An 18,108-nucleotide genomic window follows, 5' to 3' on the forward strand; every position below is an offset into this window, starting at 1 on the left:
TTCCCACGGGTCGTCTTCCTTCTACTTTTCTGTCAAATTCCTTCCTTGCAGTTCTGTTTACTGGCATCCTCTTCATGTGACCAAACTACTTCAGTCTTGATATCTGAATCTTATTGAGGAGAGAATCATCTATTCTTACTTCTTCTCTAATTTTCTCATTCTTGTCTTTCCTGGTTTTCTGGATCATAGTGTGTAGGAATTTCATTTCAGCAGTTTGGAATTATCTCTGTTGGTCAGTGTTGTGGTTTCGAGACTGTATGTAAGAATTGGTGTACAATAGGACTTGCACAATGTCATTTTTGTTTTCATGGGTATTTGCTCATCCCACAGCAGGTGTCTTACCTGGTGGTAAAATTGTGTTGCTTTATTGATTCGATTGTTCACCTCATGTTTTGCTAGGTTGTCATTTGATATAACGCTACCCAAGTATTTGAAAACTGGAACGCTGTCCAGTTGGGCTTCATTTAACATGACTATTGGTTCTGCTCCTTCCCCGTACACTTTCATCACCACTGTCTTGGTCTTGCTGATGTTTAAGCCATATTTCTTAAACCCCTCATTTCAGCTTCGCATTATCTCTCCTAATTCCTCTTCTGAGTCACTCCAGATCCCAACATCATCTGTAAATTATGGTTTATTGCACATTTCTCTTCATTAAGAATGTATCCCACTGCTTGTTCAAGCTGCTGTTTGCCTTCCTTCCATGTGAAAACAAAATGCTATCACCTTCAGCAATGTTGAACAATCTTTGACGAGATTTGACAATTTTTCTTGTGAAATATTGAATTGAAAGAAAAATTTGTTGGTGTACAACAAGCATAAATAGGTGTACTTGAAATGGTCCACTTGTTCTAGTTGTGTATCCCTGACCTACCATTCACGCCTCTTAGGTTACTGACAATACTTCGGTTTTGGAAATGCTTATTTTCGTACGAAACTCGTTGCACCTCTTCGCAGGCTCCCAAGAGTTTAGATTTCAGACTTTCAGCACAGCCTGCCGTTACGAACTAGTCATCGGCATAGGCCAAACAGCTTACTATATTTCCACCCAACTGAATCCCTCCCTGCCATTTTATACCCTTCAGTAACTGATCCATGTATACCGTGAATAACTGAGGTGGTATTTAATGAATATTAATTTATCCACAGCTCTGTGTTCTGAACCAGACGGTAAAGTTCTCTGCCTCTTCTGTGGCCAGGGAGGTGGAGTGACGCACTTGGCCTTCTCCCCTGATGGCAGCAAGCTGTACGCGGGTTGTCGTAAAGACTCCGAGATCCTTTGCTGGGACCTGAGGAACCTTGGCACCGTACTTTACACCATGGAGCGAGAAGTCGAAAACCATCAGAGGATATACTTCGACATCTCGTCTGATGGTCATTACCTAATGTCTGGTTCGTATTCTTTTCACTTGTCCTAGTCTTTGGATTTATTACAGTTTTTTCTTGTTAGGTTCTTGATATATTCACCACTGTTGGGATTTTTGGGGCAATAGCTCCAACTTAATGAGAATGTTTGAACTTGTTTCAGTGAGTAGAGTAAAACATTGTTTTCTGTAAAGTGAGCAAAGCAGCTTAAGTAGTTGTGTTCTTCTGTAACAGTTGTTATTTTTTAACATATGGTAAGTAAAGTATGTACATATACAGGTTTGGGACAAAAGTCATTGCAACTTTTTTTTTTCCTTTTCTTGCAGACATGTGACAGGTAGCACACAGTGCTTTTACCGGGCGAGTTGGCCGTGCGGTTAGGGGTGTGCAGCTGTGAGCTCGCATCTGGGAGATAATGGGTTCGAATCCCACTGTCGGCAGCCCTCAAGAAAGTTTTCCGTGATTTCCCATTTTTACACCAGGCAAACGCTGGGGCTGTACCGTAATTAAGGCCACGGCCGCTTCCTTCCCACTCGTAGGACTTTCCTGTCCCATCGTCGCCATAAGACCTATCTGTGTCGGTGCGATGTAAAGCAAATAGCAAAAAATAAAACTACTTTATGTGGTTTTGCATTGTCGTGCAGTATGCTTACACTGTCCACAAGATCTGGACATTTCTCCTGAACACCACACCATGCCTGTCACACCAGGAAGTCCCTGCGCTCACTGTTCTGCCATGTGGAACACTGACACAGTGACACGCCCCTGATGTCATACCCGATGATCACATTCACGGGGGGTTTCTGGTGGAACTTCTGCCGCCTTGGTGATGTGCTGTGTCGCCACTCTACGGACTGACATTTGAGTTCTGGTTCGTATGCCCTGGTCCAAAACTCATTGATGGCGATTATTGGATGGTGCATTTCTCGATGCCAATTGCCCTCTCTAACTCCAGTAGCGTCCATCTTCTGTCTTCCTCCAGGAGCTGTTTGATGACGTCATTTGCCATGTCAGTCCATACACTGACAGGTCATCCTGAGCATTGCTGATCACTGGTTGCCACACGTCCTTGCTGAAACTTTCCTCCTCCCCCCTCCCATGCTATTCTACGGTACTGGAGGGCATTATTCCCAAGGGCTTCCACCAGTTCACTGTGACATTCTCTCACATTTCTCCCCTGGAGAACGGCTATTTTGATGTATGTGCACTGCTCTACAGGGGTTACTTCCATCTCGCATGACGCTCGCCACACAACTGATTTCACAGCGCTCTCTGTGCTACTACCAACAATCAGAGAGCCATCTGTTGTGAATACACTCTATGCCTGCATAGCTTCCGCGCGACCCAAATAGCGGTTTGTGATCCACTCATATATCTGCAAGAAAAAAATAGTGCAATGACTTTTACCCCCAACCCTTGTGTATACAACATAAAATATATACAAAATGAAAAATACCCTATTTCTTACCTTGACAGTATATAATAGTAAGTGCCCCTTCAACAGACACCAAGATTCAACACTATAAAACTGTTACTCTTCCGAAAACCAATTGCACTTGTGAAACCCTGTTCCAAATTAAATAATGGAAGAATAACTGATTAGCTCTTCAAAATTGAAAGAAGAGTCTTCAGAATTTGCATAAATAAAAAGTACCAGGTTGAAGGAGCATTGAGTATCCTCCCTAATGAAATTATCTATCAAGGGATTGAGCCAATCACCAACACTACAAAGAGGAAAATAATCTTGTATTTCTTTCGACGAGTGATGAGAAATTGTGGAAGGAAGACAGGAGGACATTGGACCACAAAATTCAGCAAGATCTCAATGCAGTTGGACTTGAAATAATAGAGAACGAAAATAAAATTAACACCCTTTTTAAGACTCACAAATTTTCAGCAGAAATGGCGCATAGAAGGGCTATTGCGATTTCAGACAAATTGAGAAAATTATGATCAGAACGAATGAAAAATTACTGGGCAGATCACAACAAATGAACAGTAGGTACCACCTTTAAAGAGAAAGTGAACATAGATCGACTCAAGTGGTCCAATGTGGTCAATAAAGTTAATAATAATATACCAGGGTTTTCAAGAAAGGCCAAAGTTGAAGACGGGGAAGACGTGGATGGAGAAAAGAAAAGAGCAACACTGGCAACGAATGAAGGATCACTGGGCAAAGATAAACGCCCAGAAAAGAGAGCTGAAATAACGTGGTCCTTAGTAGGCCGATACAGGCAAAGAATGATGTACAATCAATCAATCAATACTGATCTGCATTTAGGGCAGTCACCCAAGTGGCAGATTCCCTATCTGTTGCTTTCCTAGCCTTTTCCTAAATGATTTCAAAGAAATTGGGAATTTATTGAACGTCTCCTTTGGTAAGTTATTCCAATCCCTATCTCCCCTTCCTATAAATGAATATTTGCCCCAGTTAGTCCTGAATTCCAACTTTATCTTCATATTGTGATCTTTCCTACTTTTATAAACGCCATTCAAACTTATTCGTCTACTAATGTCATTCCACGCCATCTCTCCGCTGACAGCTCGGAACATACCACTTATGATGTAGATGTTGATTACCATAGGGAACCTAAAATATTTGTCCTGAATGAGTAAATTTATAATACCAATATAATGGTCCGTTATTGGACATTATAAATTTTCCAGCTAACTCATTCTTGGTTGCCTGCGTTTCGCCCTCATGTGCTAAGTTAGGCTCGTCTGTTGGGACTTAGCACACCACCCAAGACGCGAGGGCGAAACGCAGGCAACCAAGAATGAGTTAGCTGGAAAATTTATAATGTCCAATAACGGACCATTATATTGGTATTACATACCACTTAGTCGAGCAGCTCTTCTTCTTTCTCTCACTTCTTCCCAACCCAAACTTTGCAACATTTTTGTAATGCTACTCTTTTGTCGGAAGTCACCCAGAACAAATCGAGCTGCTTTTCTTTGGATTTTTTCCAGTTCTTGAATCAGGTAATCCTGGTGAGGGTCCCATACACTGGAACCATACTCTAGTTGGGGTCTTACCAGAGACTTATATGCCCTCTCCTTTACATCCTTACTACAACCCCTAAACACCCTCATAACCATGTGCAGAGATCTGTACCCTTTATTTGCAATCCCATTTATGTAATTGCCCCAATGAAGATACTTACAATGATCCCCAAAAGGAACTTTCACTCCATCAATGCAGTAATTAAAACTGAAAGGACTTTTCCTATTTGTGAAACTCACAACCTGACTTTTAACCCCATTTATCAACATACCATTGCCTGCTGTCCATCTCACAACATTTTCGAGTTCACGTTGCAGTTGCTCACAATCTTGTAACTTATTACTCACTCTATAGAGAATAACATCATCCGCAAAAAGCCTTACCTCCGATTCCACTCCTTTACTCATATCATTTATATATATATAAGAAAACATAAAGGTCCGATAATACTGCCTTGAGGAATTCCCCTCTTAATTTTTAAAGGGTCATTAAAGCTTCACCTACTCTAATTCTCTGAGATCTATTTTCTAGAAATATAGCAACCCAATCAGTCACTCTTTTGTCTAGTGCAATTGCACTCATTTTTGCCAGTAGTCTCCCATGATCCACCCTATCAAATGCTTTAGACAGGTCAATCGCGATACAGTCCATTTGACCTCCAGAATCTAGGATATCTGCTATATCTTGCTGAAATCCTACAAGCTGAGCTTCAGTCGAATAACCTTTCCTAAAACCGAATTGCCTTCTATCGAACCAGTTATTAATTTCACAATAACAAAAAATATGAATTATTATCAGGCATCATTGGTTATCAGGGACTGACAAATTTAGCATTTTCGATAACTGCTAATTTTTGTTTTATTGGTTAAAATCAGTTTTTTGCGGTTGTAAGGTGTGGTGCAACACACTGTTTGCAAAATTTAAAGTGTGACAAAATGCAAATTTAGCAAATACAAGGCCTAGAGAGCGTGAATATTGTTATCATTTGCAGTCAATGGAATTCAGTTATGGTTTCCTCCTGGAAACACTATTTTTGATCATCATCATAATTTCCCTTTATCCAGCTGTAGCCCGGTAGGGGCAGATGTGGTTCCTCGCCACTGTCTTCAGTCTTTTTACCACTCCTCCTCCAACACTGTGTCCCAGTCCAGGTTTCTTTCTCTAATACTGCGTTGCATTTTGTCTTTCCATCTCAATCGTGGTCGTCCGCGGCCTCTCCTTCCTTGCATTTGCATCTCCATCATCTTTTTTTTGGCATTCTCTCATCACTCATTTGCTTTGTGCCCAAACCATCTTAGTTGGCTCTTCTCTATTCTATCATTCATTTTTTCCACTTCAATTTCTTCCAGGATTTTCTCATTCCTTATTTTGTCTCTTCTACTCTTCAGTATCATACTCCTCAAGAACTTCATTTCGGCTGGCTGTATTCGACTCTCATCCTTCTTTGTCATTGTCCAAGTTTCTGCTCCCTAAGTTGTTATGAGTACGTAATACATCTTGTACATAGTTTCCTTTGCTTCCATTGGCACATCTTTGTCCATTAACATGTTTCTTACACTGTGATAGAAACAACTTCCAGCATGAATCCAGCCTGATCATCATCACTATTATTTTACAGTTCCATTTTCCAAGTACTGTCGGTGTACCTCTTCCACTCTGTCTTATTGAGATACGTTCTGTTGTTAATGACGCTCTCCAGAGTTCTTCCCCGATGTGCAATGTTTCCCAGTGGGTTCTTGGTCTTCCCACCATCTGTTTTCCTGCCACATGTCTCTCCAAGTTAACATAAGCTGTCCTTGTTAGCTCCATCCTCATTACATGCCCAAACCACCTCAGTCTGTACATGCTGACCCGATCCAACAGTGATGTCTCAGTCCCAGCTTCCTTTCTAGCCACATCATTCCTTAACTTGTCCAATTAAAAAAAAAAAAAAATTCCTATTGTGGACCTAAGGAACTTCATCTCAGATTTCTTCATCCTTCATGAATCCTTCTTACCAAGGGTGCAGGTTTTGGTACCGTAGGTTAAGATCGGTATGAAGAACCGATTGAACATTACCAGCTTTGATTTTGATGGTCGTTAGGGATCCCACAGGCGTGTTTGTATCTGCTGGTAAAAGTTGAGAGCTCTTCTGTACTCTGTTTGCCACCTTCTTTGTGGCTAGTGTATCTCGAGATATTTCACTGCTTACGTATGTAAAGTTTTCCAGAGGATGGATTCCTAGCATGATTTTTGCTGGTCGTTAAGAATGCTACTGTAATTAAGAAAATTCCTGTCCTCATTTCGAGGTGGTGCAGCTCTTTTCAGGTACACCGTCAATGGAGATGAGCTGCATTTACTGTTTTAACCATATACCAGCCCTCTTCCAATTCTTAAATTTCTGGCTTTTCGGAAATCCAACCCCGGCCTCCGAGGACGGCAGCTAACAGTGCTAGCGGTTACACTATGGACATAGACATTACTCTAGTAAAGACTTAATAATATTAGAATAACATTTGAAAAAAATTTTTTTTTTGGGTAATCTTTTAGTATTAACTCACTCAGCACCAAGCACGCCGATCGACGTTTTAAAACTAGCGCGCTGGCAGTGCAAAACCCATCGATTGAAGTTTAAGTGCATATGTTCAAATAGTTGATTGTAGTTCATTCATTCATTCATTTATTTAGCTTCCATAGACTGTACAATTACATATTTTGAAATATGCCAACAGTATAGGAGTTGTCAAGTGATTTCCTAATACTAACAATAATATATGCACAACAATGAACATTTTGAAAAAGAAGAACAGAAACACCACATACCTCAATCTTAGGACAGCACATCTTAATTTTTTTTAATAATATTAATAACCAATATTTACAAGACAAAATAAAAATATATTGGTGTGGTGTTAATAATGTGAACATAGTCAATGTGACATTAACATATTTTTAAGGCTATATACTAGATTACAAGTTAATAAGTAGTAGCATCATTACCAGCACTTCATCATGTATTCTTCTGTACTGTAGAAGCAGCTACTCAGCAGGAGATTTTTTAAAGCTGTGGTAAATGAACTGACGGGACTAATATCTTTAATCGTATTTGGAAGCTTATTATACAATCTGATTCCAACAGAGTCTACATGTCTCAAGGCAATGGTTTTACTCTTGTGTTCGATAAAAATATTATTTCTTGTTCGCGTCTGGTAATTGTGATTGTCAAAATTCTTTCTGAAGTGATCAATATTTTTTTTCATGTGTAGAATGCATTGCATGATGTATATACTTGGTACTGGGAGTATCCTTAAGTCTCTTAAATAATGGTCTGCAATGATCTAACCTGTTACGTCTCAATATAATTCTGATAGCTCGTTTCTGTATTCGAAAAATAACCACAGATGTCACCCAAATGCAGTCTAACTTTCACAGATTCAAAATGAAGGATCAACGTATCGATCGATAAACATATGAACCACATTCCTTAGTAAAGTAACTTCCTGTTGACATCCGAACACGTGCCATCTTCACTTGTTGAGTAACCGCGTGTTTGATCTCGGTTAGTGTCTTTGTGCTCTTGTAGAATGGCTTGTAAATTGTACAAAAGTGCAGATTACTTACAGAAAGCAATATGCGGGGTTTGTTGGAAGAAGTGTGAGCTGATGTGAGTCGGAAAATGATTTAGTGCCTTGTGTGGACAAAGTGATAGCGATTCATCTGATGAAGTCATGAGTACTGAACCTGATGAGATAGGTCCAGCAATATTTAACCATTTATTTTCGGAGGATATATGAGGTGTTACGATTCAGATGACTGGCCAGACACCGATTAACCTGGACACATGCCCACTTATTCGAAGAATGCAGGTGTGAGTAAATTGCCTAGTGATGAATCTTGCATCTTCATGTTGTTTTCAGGCTGGCATATCTGCCATTTCTCGTAACAGAAACTAACCGATACCTAGAACAATTTTTTTAGCACAGTATCAAGACCATTTACTAAATACTGCATGTATGATAATTGGAGGCCTGTTACTTTTTATGAGATGAGAAATTTTTTAGGACTCTGGATGATGACCGGTATCATGAAAAAGCCTAAGTTAGAAATGTATTGGACAACAAACATCTTTGCTACTCCCATATTCAATGAAGTTATGCCTAGAAATCGCTTTCAGCTCATTTTAAACATTACTGAAGGTAACTTGAGATTTTCATGCTATTATGTGAGCTACTTTCCTTTAAATGCACTGTTACTTGTAACTATGTCAAAACAGTTCACCTCCCTTAGAAATGTCTAAATCGCCTCAGAATGCCTGGCAGTGAATGCGTTAAGATGCCGCGTGTGTGGAGACACATTCAGGCTTCTTTGTTCTTTCTTGCCCGGCTGATTTGTCACTGGCATATAAAGATATGAACTTCATTAATGTTTCCGTATTGAACTGAGATCAGCGATAAGTTATCTATTAGATTCAACTTTTTCAGTACTAGGGGGACCGGTTTTGACATATATAATGTCATCATCAGCCATAAAATTACAAATATATAAGCAAAGACATAATTTGTAACTGACCATTCACACCATGTGTCATAAATCTGGCGCGGTGACACATTGAAGTAAACATAAAGTCTCTCACTATTCAAAGAATAAAAGAAGGTCCTTCAATATGTAGTTTCGTGCATCCGTTCAGTGTGTCACTGTGCTAGATTTAATTACTAAGCCATGGAATCTATCGCATTAGTCGATATATTTTCCACGAGATCACGCTGTGTATTGTTTAATAGAGGTGTCCCAGCTTCTTGAAATAAATTGGTTTTGGCACTTGCGCGAAGTTCTCGTGCAGCCATTTATGTCGCAAAGCATGGCTTCCAAACGTAAAGTAGATCGGCTTGATTGTGCGGGTATTTCGACAGTTTTAGAAGTGGAGAGTGATGATGAGCGTATTCTTACTGATGAAGAGGACAGTGAAAGTGATCCTGAAAGTGGAAATGAAGTTTTTCCAGACGAACCAAGTGACGCGAACAACGTTCAAAATGTAACTCAGCCGGATCACTTTGTTGAGAATGGTGCCGCAAGACCAGTGTTTGCTTTTACAGGTGTAAATAAGATAAATATGGACTTTAGTGACGTGCACAATGTCGCAGAATACTTCAGCGCGTTCGTAGATCATGATATATTCATTTGGATTCATAACAATGTAAATAATGTACATAATGTAGTATCCCATTATTGAAGTATAATAATTACTATCGTATTAAACTAATTGTATACACATTTATGAAGGAAATATTGAAATATCACAAAGTGGGGAAAAAGTACTCAGGGCAGGTTACGCATATGGAGAATTTAGTACCCAATTAAGGGGTTAAGGGCATTTGATTCGAGAACTCTGAAGCAGTGCTCAAGAAAAGTGACGCGATTGTCAAGGACCTGGCAAAGAATAGTCTGCAGCATGTGTTCAAGGACTGGTAGAGACGCTATAAAATGGATTGAAGTAGGAGGGAACTACTTTGAAAAAGATCATGTAAACATTGAAATGGAGCAATAAACATCTCTGAAAAAAAAAATCTGTTTCAATCTTCGTTGATCAGCCTACGTATACAGTGTATCATGAGTTCTGCTGGCGGGTCTTCTACATGCCAGCGTGTTAATGTTAAACAAATTTTAGAAAAAATTGTCCCTTGGTCTGATAAATATATTTTTCTTGATCAACTAGCAGTTCTGTTTTAAATTATTTTCATTCTAGCCGAGTTGTTCATAAATTATCATTAGGTTCACAAAAGTAATCAGTGATCCTTTGTTTTATTTTCTAGGAGGTACCAATGGCAAAGTGACGGTGTGGGATCTTCAGCAACCACCTGTTTCAAGCTCTACAAATCATCCCATTCTCCCATCCCTCAACAGATTTCAGGCCAGCAATGATTCTGTCAATGGAATCAGGTGAGATAATAAGAATGAATAAAACGTAAAGAGACTGAGTTCTCTAAACTGAACCCTGTTTTTCTGGTAGGATTTGCTGGCTGCTCTGTGGTACATGGTGATACCATGGGCCTGATCAACTTGAGTTATCATGTCAGTACTGTAATACAGTAGAATATTTTAGCATTTTTACAGGGACCTGTTTTTTTAAACAAAAGTTTCAGTAGAAAGCACACCTTTTCCAGAAATCTATGCCTGTATTAACATGAATTGTACCATCATACATAATTCACACAGTGACAGTAATAAAACAAGGAGAAATCCACCCTACACACTGTACTGTAGTTACACCTTTATACTGTTTGTGCTGAAGATTACTCTTGTGTTAAACTCTCCCTGTTGTCTAAGGAAGAAACCTGTACTGAACCATAACTAGCTTTGGCTCAGATTGTTCTTTGAAAATAAATAAATAATGCACGCATGCTTGGGTACAGCCTAACAAATTTGTTCCTTTGCACTATCATCAGATTAACAGACCTATGCTATTTGCAGAACCAAACTGAATAATTGCTGAAAGCACATACAAAAGGAAATGTGTTTGCTAGATGATGCATCATAATCTCATACAAGCATCTTCATTGTAGACTGTTACGTCTTTTAGCATTCAGTCTGCAAGCCTCTGCGAATTTACTTAAGTGCTTCCATAATCTTCTATTTATAAAGAGCTCTGTAGCTTCTTTTAGTTGCACACCTCTTAAATCCTGGTCTTCCTCTATGTCTCTTGGTCGGTTAAGAAAACAAAGTGTTTACAATGTTATTTAGGAATATGTTTGCTATTATTCCTGATAATGCTGAGCTGCTTTTAAAATACAATTTGCTTTACGTTGCACCGACACAAATAGGTCGTATGGCGACGATAGGATGGGAAAGGTCTATGTGTGGGAAGGAAGTGGCCGTGGCCTTAATTTAAGGTGCAGCCCCTGCATTTGTCTGGTGTCCACCGACTGTTTTAAGTTCACAATCACTGTTCATTGTCATCTTTTTGAATTCTAGTCAGTGGATCGATTTTGGAATTATTTTTAACTTTCAGTATTGCGTGTTGGATCTGCTGATTATTTTAAATTCATATTCATTCATTCATTCATCATGTTTTAAATTCTGGTCAGTGGACGAGTTTTGGACTTTAAAATTGTCATTACATTTTGTACCATTAGGGGCCGATGACCTAAATGTTAGACCCCTTTAAACAACAAGCATCATCATCACCAGGTGTGATGAATGAAGATTCTTCACTTATTTCTGTCTTCTTCCATAACCTGCTGCAAATCCAGACCTCTTTTTTCTAGTGCCGTTTCATATATTAATTCTGTGTTTCTATTCATCACAAATAATTTATTTCAATTTGAATTTGCTGTACATTGGTTCGACACAGATAGGTCTTATGGCAATGATAGGATAGGAAGGGGCTAAGAAGCAGCCGTGGCCTTAATTAACGTGCAGCCGCAACTTTTGTCTGGTGTGAAAATGAGAAACCGCAGAAAACCATCTTCAGGGTTGCCGACAGCGGGGTTCGAACCCACTACCTCCCAAACGCAAGCTCACAGCTAGCAACCGTAAAAGCACAGCCAGTTTGCTCAGTTACAGATAATTTAGTTTTGGTCTTATTTATTGTAATATTCAATTAATAGAATACCAAACTTGTGTTGTTTGAGTCACCAGTCCATAGACTGGTTTGATGCAGCCCTCCATGTCACCCTATCCTGTGCTAGCCTTTTCATTTCTACGTAACTATTGCATCCTACATCTGCTCTAATCTGCTTGTCATATTCATATCTTGGTCTACCCCTACCGTTCATACCACCTACACTTCCTTCAAAAACCAACTGAACAAGTCCTGGGTGTCTTAAGATGTGTCCTATCATTCTATCTCTTCTTCTCATCAAATTTTGCCAAATCGACCTCCTCTCACCAATTCGATTCAGTATCTCTTCATTCGTGATTCGATCTATCCATCTTACCTTCAGCATTCTTCTGTAACACCACATTTCAAAAGCTTCTATTCTCTTTCTTTCTGAGCTAGTTATCGTCCATGTTTCACTTCCATACAATGCCACGCTTCACACGAAAGACTTCAGAAACATCTTTCTAATTCCGATATCAATATTTGAAGTGAGCAAATTTCCTTCCTTAAGAAAGCTCTTCCTTGCTTGTGCTAGTCTGCATTTTATGTCCTCCTTACTTCTGCCATCGTTAGTTATTTTACTACCCAAGTAACAATATTCATCTACTTCCTTTAAGACTTCATTTCCTAATCTAATATTTCCTGCATCACCTGTCTTCGTTCGACTGCACTCCATTACTTTTGTTTTGGACTTATTTATTTTCATCTTGTACTCCTTACCCAAGACTTTATCCATACCATTCAGCAACTTCTCGAGATCTTCTGCAGTCTCAGATAAAATAACAATATCATCGGCAAATCTCAAGGTTTTGATTTCCTCTCCTTGGACTGTGATTCCCTTTCCAAATATCTCTTTGATTTCCTTTACTGCCTGTTCTATGTAAACATTGAAAAGGAGAGGGGACACACTGCAGCCTTGCCTCACTCCTTTCTGGATTGCTGCTTCTTTTTCAAAGCCCTCGATTCTTTTCACTGCAGACTGATTTTTATACAGATTGTAGATAATTCTTCGTTCTCGGTATCTGATCCCTATCATCTTCAGAATCATAAATAGCTTGGTCCAATCAACATTATCGAATGCCTTTTCTAGATCTACGAATGCCATGTACGTGGGCTTGTCCTTCTTGATTCGATCCTCTAAGATCAGATGTAAAGTCAGGATTGCTTCACGTGTTCCAACATTTCTTCTGAAGCCAAATTGATCTCCCAACTCAGCTTCAACTTGTTTTTCCATTCTTCTCTAAATAATACGTGTTAAAATTTTGCAGGCATGACATACTAAACTAATGGTGCGGTAGTTTTCGCACCTGTCAGCACCGGCTTTCTTGGGAATAGGTATAACAACATTCTTCCGAAAATCGGATGGGCCTTCTCCTGTCTCATACATCTTACACACTAAATGAAATAACCTTGCCATGCTGGTTTCTCCTAAGGCAGTCAGTAATTCAGAGGGAATGTCGTCAATTCCAGGTGCCTTGTTCCTATTGAGGTCACTCACAGCTCTGTCAAACTCTGACCTCAAAATTGGGTCTCCCATTTCATCAGCATCAACAGCCGCTTCATGTTCCAGAACCAAATTATCTACATCTTTACCGTGATACAACTGTTGGATATGCTCCTGCCATCTTTCTGCTTTGTCTTCTTTCCCTAGAAGTGGCTTTCCATCTGAGCTCTTAATATTCATACACCTAGATTTCCTTTCTCCAAAGGTTTCCTTGATTTTCCTGTATGCAGCATCTATCTTTCCCAGGACCATACAGCCTTCGACATCCTTGCACTTCTCCTTCAGCCATTCTTCCTTAGCTACCTTGCACTTTCTATCCACTTGATTCTTTAATCGCCTGTATTCTTTTCTGCCCTCTTCATTTCTAACATTCTTGTATTTTCGTCGTTCATCAATCAGGTCTAGTATTTCCTGAGTTATCCAATGATTCTTAGTTGATCTTTTCTTCTTTCCTAACATTTCTTCAGCAGCCCTACCGACTTCATTTTTCATGACTCTCCACTCTTCCTCTATAGTGTTTCCTTCAGCCTTTTCATTTAGTCCTTGTGCAACATGTTCCTTGAAACAATCCCTCACACTCTTTTCTTTCAACTTGTCTAGATCCCATCTTTTTGCTTTCTTTCCTTTCTTCAATTTCTTCAGATGGCATTTCATGACCAACAAGTTGTGGTCAGAGTCCACGTCTGCTCCTGGGAAAGTTTTGCAATCCAACACCTGGTTTCTGAATCTCTGCCTAATCATAATGAAGTCTATTTGATACCTTCCAGTGTCTCCAGGTCTCGTCCACATATACAGCCGTCGTTTGTGGTGTTTGAACCAAGTATTGGCAAGGACTAAATTATGATCAGTGCAGAATTCAACCAGCCGACTTCCTCTTTCGTTCCTTTGTCCCAATCCAAATTCTCCTACTGTACTACCTTCTCTTCCTTGGCCTACCACTGCATTCCTCTCCCATCACAATTAGATTCTCATCACCTTTTACATATTGTATTAAATCTTCTATCTCATATATTCTTTCGATTTCTTCATCATCCGCTGAACTAGTAGGCATATAGGCCTGCACTATTGTGGTGGGCATTGGTTTGGTGTCTATCTTGAAGACAATAATTCTTTCACTATGCTGGTCATAGTAGCTTACCCGCTGCCCTATTTTCTTATTCATTATTAAACCAACTCCTGCATTTCCCCTGTTTGATTTTGTGTTGATAATTCGGTAGTCGCCTGACCAAAAATCTTGTTCTTCCTGCCAACGTACTTCACTTATACCAACTACATCTAACTTTAGCCTATCCATCTCCCTTTTCAGATTCTCTAATCTACCACAGCGATTCAAACTTCTAACATTCCACGCTCCGACTCGCAGAATGTCAGTATCCATCTTCCTGATGATCATCCCCTCTCGTGTAGTCCCCACCCGGAGATCCGAATGGGGGACTAGTTTACCTCCAGAATATTTTACCCGGGAGGAAGCCATCATCAGTACATCATTCATACAGAGAAAGCTGCATGTCCTCGGGAGTTAGTTACGGCTGTAGTTCCCCGTTGCTTTCAGCCATGTAGCAGTATCAACACAGCTAAGCCATGTTGAGTATTATTACAAGGTCGTATCAGTCAATCATCTAGACTGCCGCCCTTGCAACTACCGAAAGGCTGCTACCCCCCTTTCGATGAACCATTCATTAGTCTGGTCTCTCAACAGATACCCATCCGATATGGTTGCACCTGCGGCTCGGCTATCTGCATCATTGGGACACGCAAGCCTCCCCACCGCGGCAAGGTCACATGGTTCGCAGAGGAGGATACCAAACTTATCAAGCTCTTTTTCTTTACTTTCAGCCTCCATCATCAGTATCCTATCCTGGCTACCTCATCAGGACAGAGACATTTCGGGGAGGTCAGCGACAATTCTGACGACGACGATGCAGCGTCACCGCTGTTGAAGAGGAGGCACATCCAGCGAGAGAACGGGCTCAAGCTGTGGTGGCTGAGTAAGACATCAGATCCTCTTTCAGAGGTTTGACAGTGAAAATATTTCAGGGTTTGTTGTCACATGCTATAGACGGGAAGGATATGGTTCCTGATGTTAGACTGAATATTTGTTCTTTAATGACAGTTTATTATCTTATCTGCTTGAAGACAGGATCGTTCCCTTTTCTCCCCAGCTCATTGTAGTACTCGGAATTTGTAAGGTGTTACACACTATAGGTCATGTTGTATGGGTGATTACCATGAAGTTACAAAATGATAATGAAAAGTGTGCATTGTGACTCCAAGTCCACTGTACACATGTCACATGATGGCTGCTTAACGAATATTTCTGTTAATGACCCATTGCCTAACAGTTACTGATGCCGAGAAAGTGAAAGTTCCTCATTGTAAGCCTAGTTCACAGGATGCCAGTTGTCTTCTAATTATTGCGGGAGAAACACTGGCCACTCCAGTTGAGTGAGAACCCATTCACACGAGGAAGCTGTTGCCACGGCAGTAGATGACGAAAAATGGCTAAGTGCGCCGCGTTTGTAGTATCCCTTGAGGAATTAAATTTATTTTGTAATGATTTGTGCCACTAATTCATTTCTGAGTCATGCAAAGTTTTGACCTCAATCACACCAAATCCTTGAATGTTAATTTTATCAGTAATCTCAGAAAGTGCTGTTTGATGAGAATTTTTGTCTTTGAACAGGTCTTCGTGCTGGTTCCCACAAATATCATCGTTCTTTATACAGCTCAACGAATTTTATATTAGTATCGTCACCCTACTTTGGAGCCATAATTATGCAAACAGCTTACAAATAATTTAAGAATTAAAGTATTTAAATTATCAAGATCTTGGTTGACAAAAGCGAACTGGCCAAAATGAATATACAGCTACTGGCATGTCATGTTCACATGGCGCTAACTGTCCTGACAATGCTGAGCTCCGGGTGGTGGGGGTTGCAGTTTGGCCCAGTTGGTTGCCCTCAGTCTACTCCTGGAGATTGGACAATTGTGAGGGCAATTGCCTGGACCGAAGTGTTCACACGTAGCCAATAACTGTAAGCCAGTCATCTGTCCTCTGATAATTGTCTCAGCAACGGGCATCATGTAAACTACGCATAAGTATCTAGGTTCTAATACAAGGAAAGATCTTCATTGCATTGAAGTAATCATATATTGTTGACGGGATTGTAAATAAAGGGTACAGATCACTGCTCATTGTTATGAGGGTATTGTGGGGTTGCAGTAAGGATGTAAAGAAGAGGGCATATAACTCTGGTAAGTTCACAGTTACAGTGTGCTTTCAGTGAACGGGACCCGACTTGATTCGTGAACTGGGAAAAATCCAAAGAAAAGCAGCTCTATTTATTCTGGCTGATTTTTGACAAAAGAGTAGTGGTATGAAAATGTTGCAAAGTTCAGGCTGGGAAGGATTGGGAGAAAGGAGACGAGCTGTTTGAATAAGTGGTATGTTGATAATAAAGATGTTGATTCCCATAGGGAACCTGAAATATTTGTTCCGAATGAGTAAATTTATAATACCAATATTGTTGGTCTGTTATTGGACATTATAAAAATTTCCAGCTAACTCATTCCCCAGTGTGCTAAGTTGGGCTCATCAGTTGGTAAATAGCACACCTACCAAGACGCATGGCTAGTGCATACCGTGGAGGCCACTGCTTGGGCTACTTGGAGCCACCGGCAGTGCCAATGCATTATGAGAGACTTTGTCTCATTTTTAAAAATTCTTTGTCTCATTTTCAAAAATGTTTCTGTATGAATATAGTTAAGAAATATAATGAAAACATAAATGGAAATTTTAATTTTGGTGAGATATATGGATTGTTTTGTTTTTATGTTCTTAATACATTTCTCACCATAAAAATCAATTTCAATAAACATATAGAAATATTTTCATATTATCAAGCCGCTAGATTTTTTAAAAAAAATTAATCAAACCTCCAAACATTTTAAATATTTACAGTGAAATATATTGCTATGTTCATATTTAAACAAATCCTTGTGTCGCACCGCAAGCACGTATTCTGCCCACCAGACCGCAGTGAATTAATTTTTGTACTTCACCCATTGAGTTGTAAAAGGTACTGCTCTAAAACTATTTCACTCTCTCCTTTCTGTAAAATCTATTTGAAAGTAAAACAATTTTTGTTACTATAACTTTTGCTTTCAAAAGCTCCCCTCCCCCAAATCCTAACCCTCACTGAAAAATAATCCTGGGTACGGCCTTGGCACCAACAATGACACGAATTGCTAAGGTTTCAAAATATCAACACTAAAACTTGCTATGAATGTTCTACATCTGTCTTGTTAAAATGAAAAAAGCTTTTTATTAGTATTGACAAGGCAGACATAGAACATCACTAGCGATTTTCAGTTGTTATTAGATGTCAGTACGGACCAAAATAATGATTAAATTATGATTAAAGATAATAATAATGATTAAAATAATAACAGAAAAGGTTTTGAAAATTGACTACCTCAGCCAGGATTGAACCTGCAAACTTGTGATCACAAGTTGAACACTATCATCAATCTGTTGAGTCTTCGCCAGTCAGGGATGAGGAATAGACAGGCTGATTGGCTCATAAAGTGAATGACTCAGTCCCGTGGTGTTGGAAGATACTCAAGTACACCATCCTTATGTTTATACTAGCTGATGTA

General features: G+C 39.6%; 1 protein-coding gene across 1 annotated transcript in view; it reads left to right on the plus strand.

The window, feature by feature from the left end:
- WDR79 (WD repeat domain 79) overlaps positions 1-15,888 on the plus strand; it is a 47,384-nt gene extending 31,496 nt beyond the window's left edge. Inside the window, exons 6-8 of the mRNA XM_067158345.2 lie at positions 1,150-1,392; positions 10,159-10,285; positions 15,286-15,888. Coding sequence (XP_067014446.2) covers positions 1,150-1,392; positions 10,159-10,285; positions 15,286-15,469 — 554 coding nt within the window. The 3' untranslated portion in view covers positions 15,470-15,888. The remainder of the gene's footprint in view (positions 1-1,149; positions 1,393-10,158; positions 10,286-15,285) is intronic.
- The last annotated feature ends 2,220 nt before the right edge of the window (positions 15,889-18,108 follow it).

This window comes from Anabrus simplex, chromosome 14 (assembly GCF_040414725.1).
Source record: "Anabrus simplex isolate iqAnaSimp1 chromosome 14, ASM4041472v1, whole genome shotgun sequence".
NCBI lineage: Eukaryota > Metazoa > Arthropoda > Insecta > Orthoptera > Tettigoniidae > Anabrus > Anabrus simplex.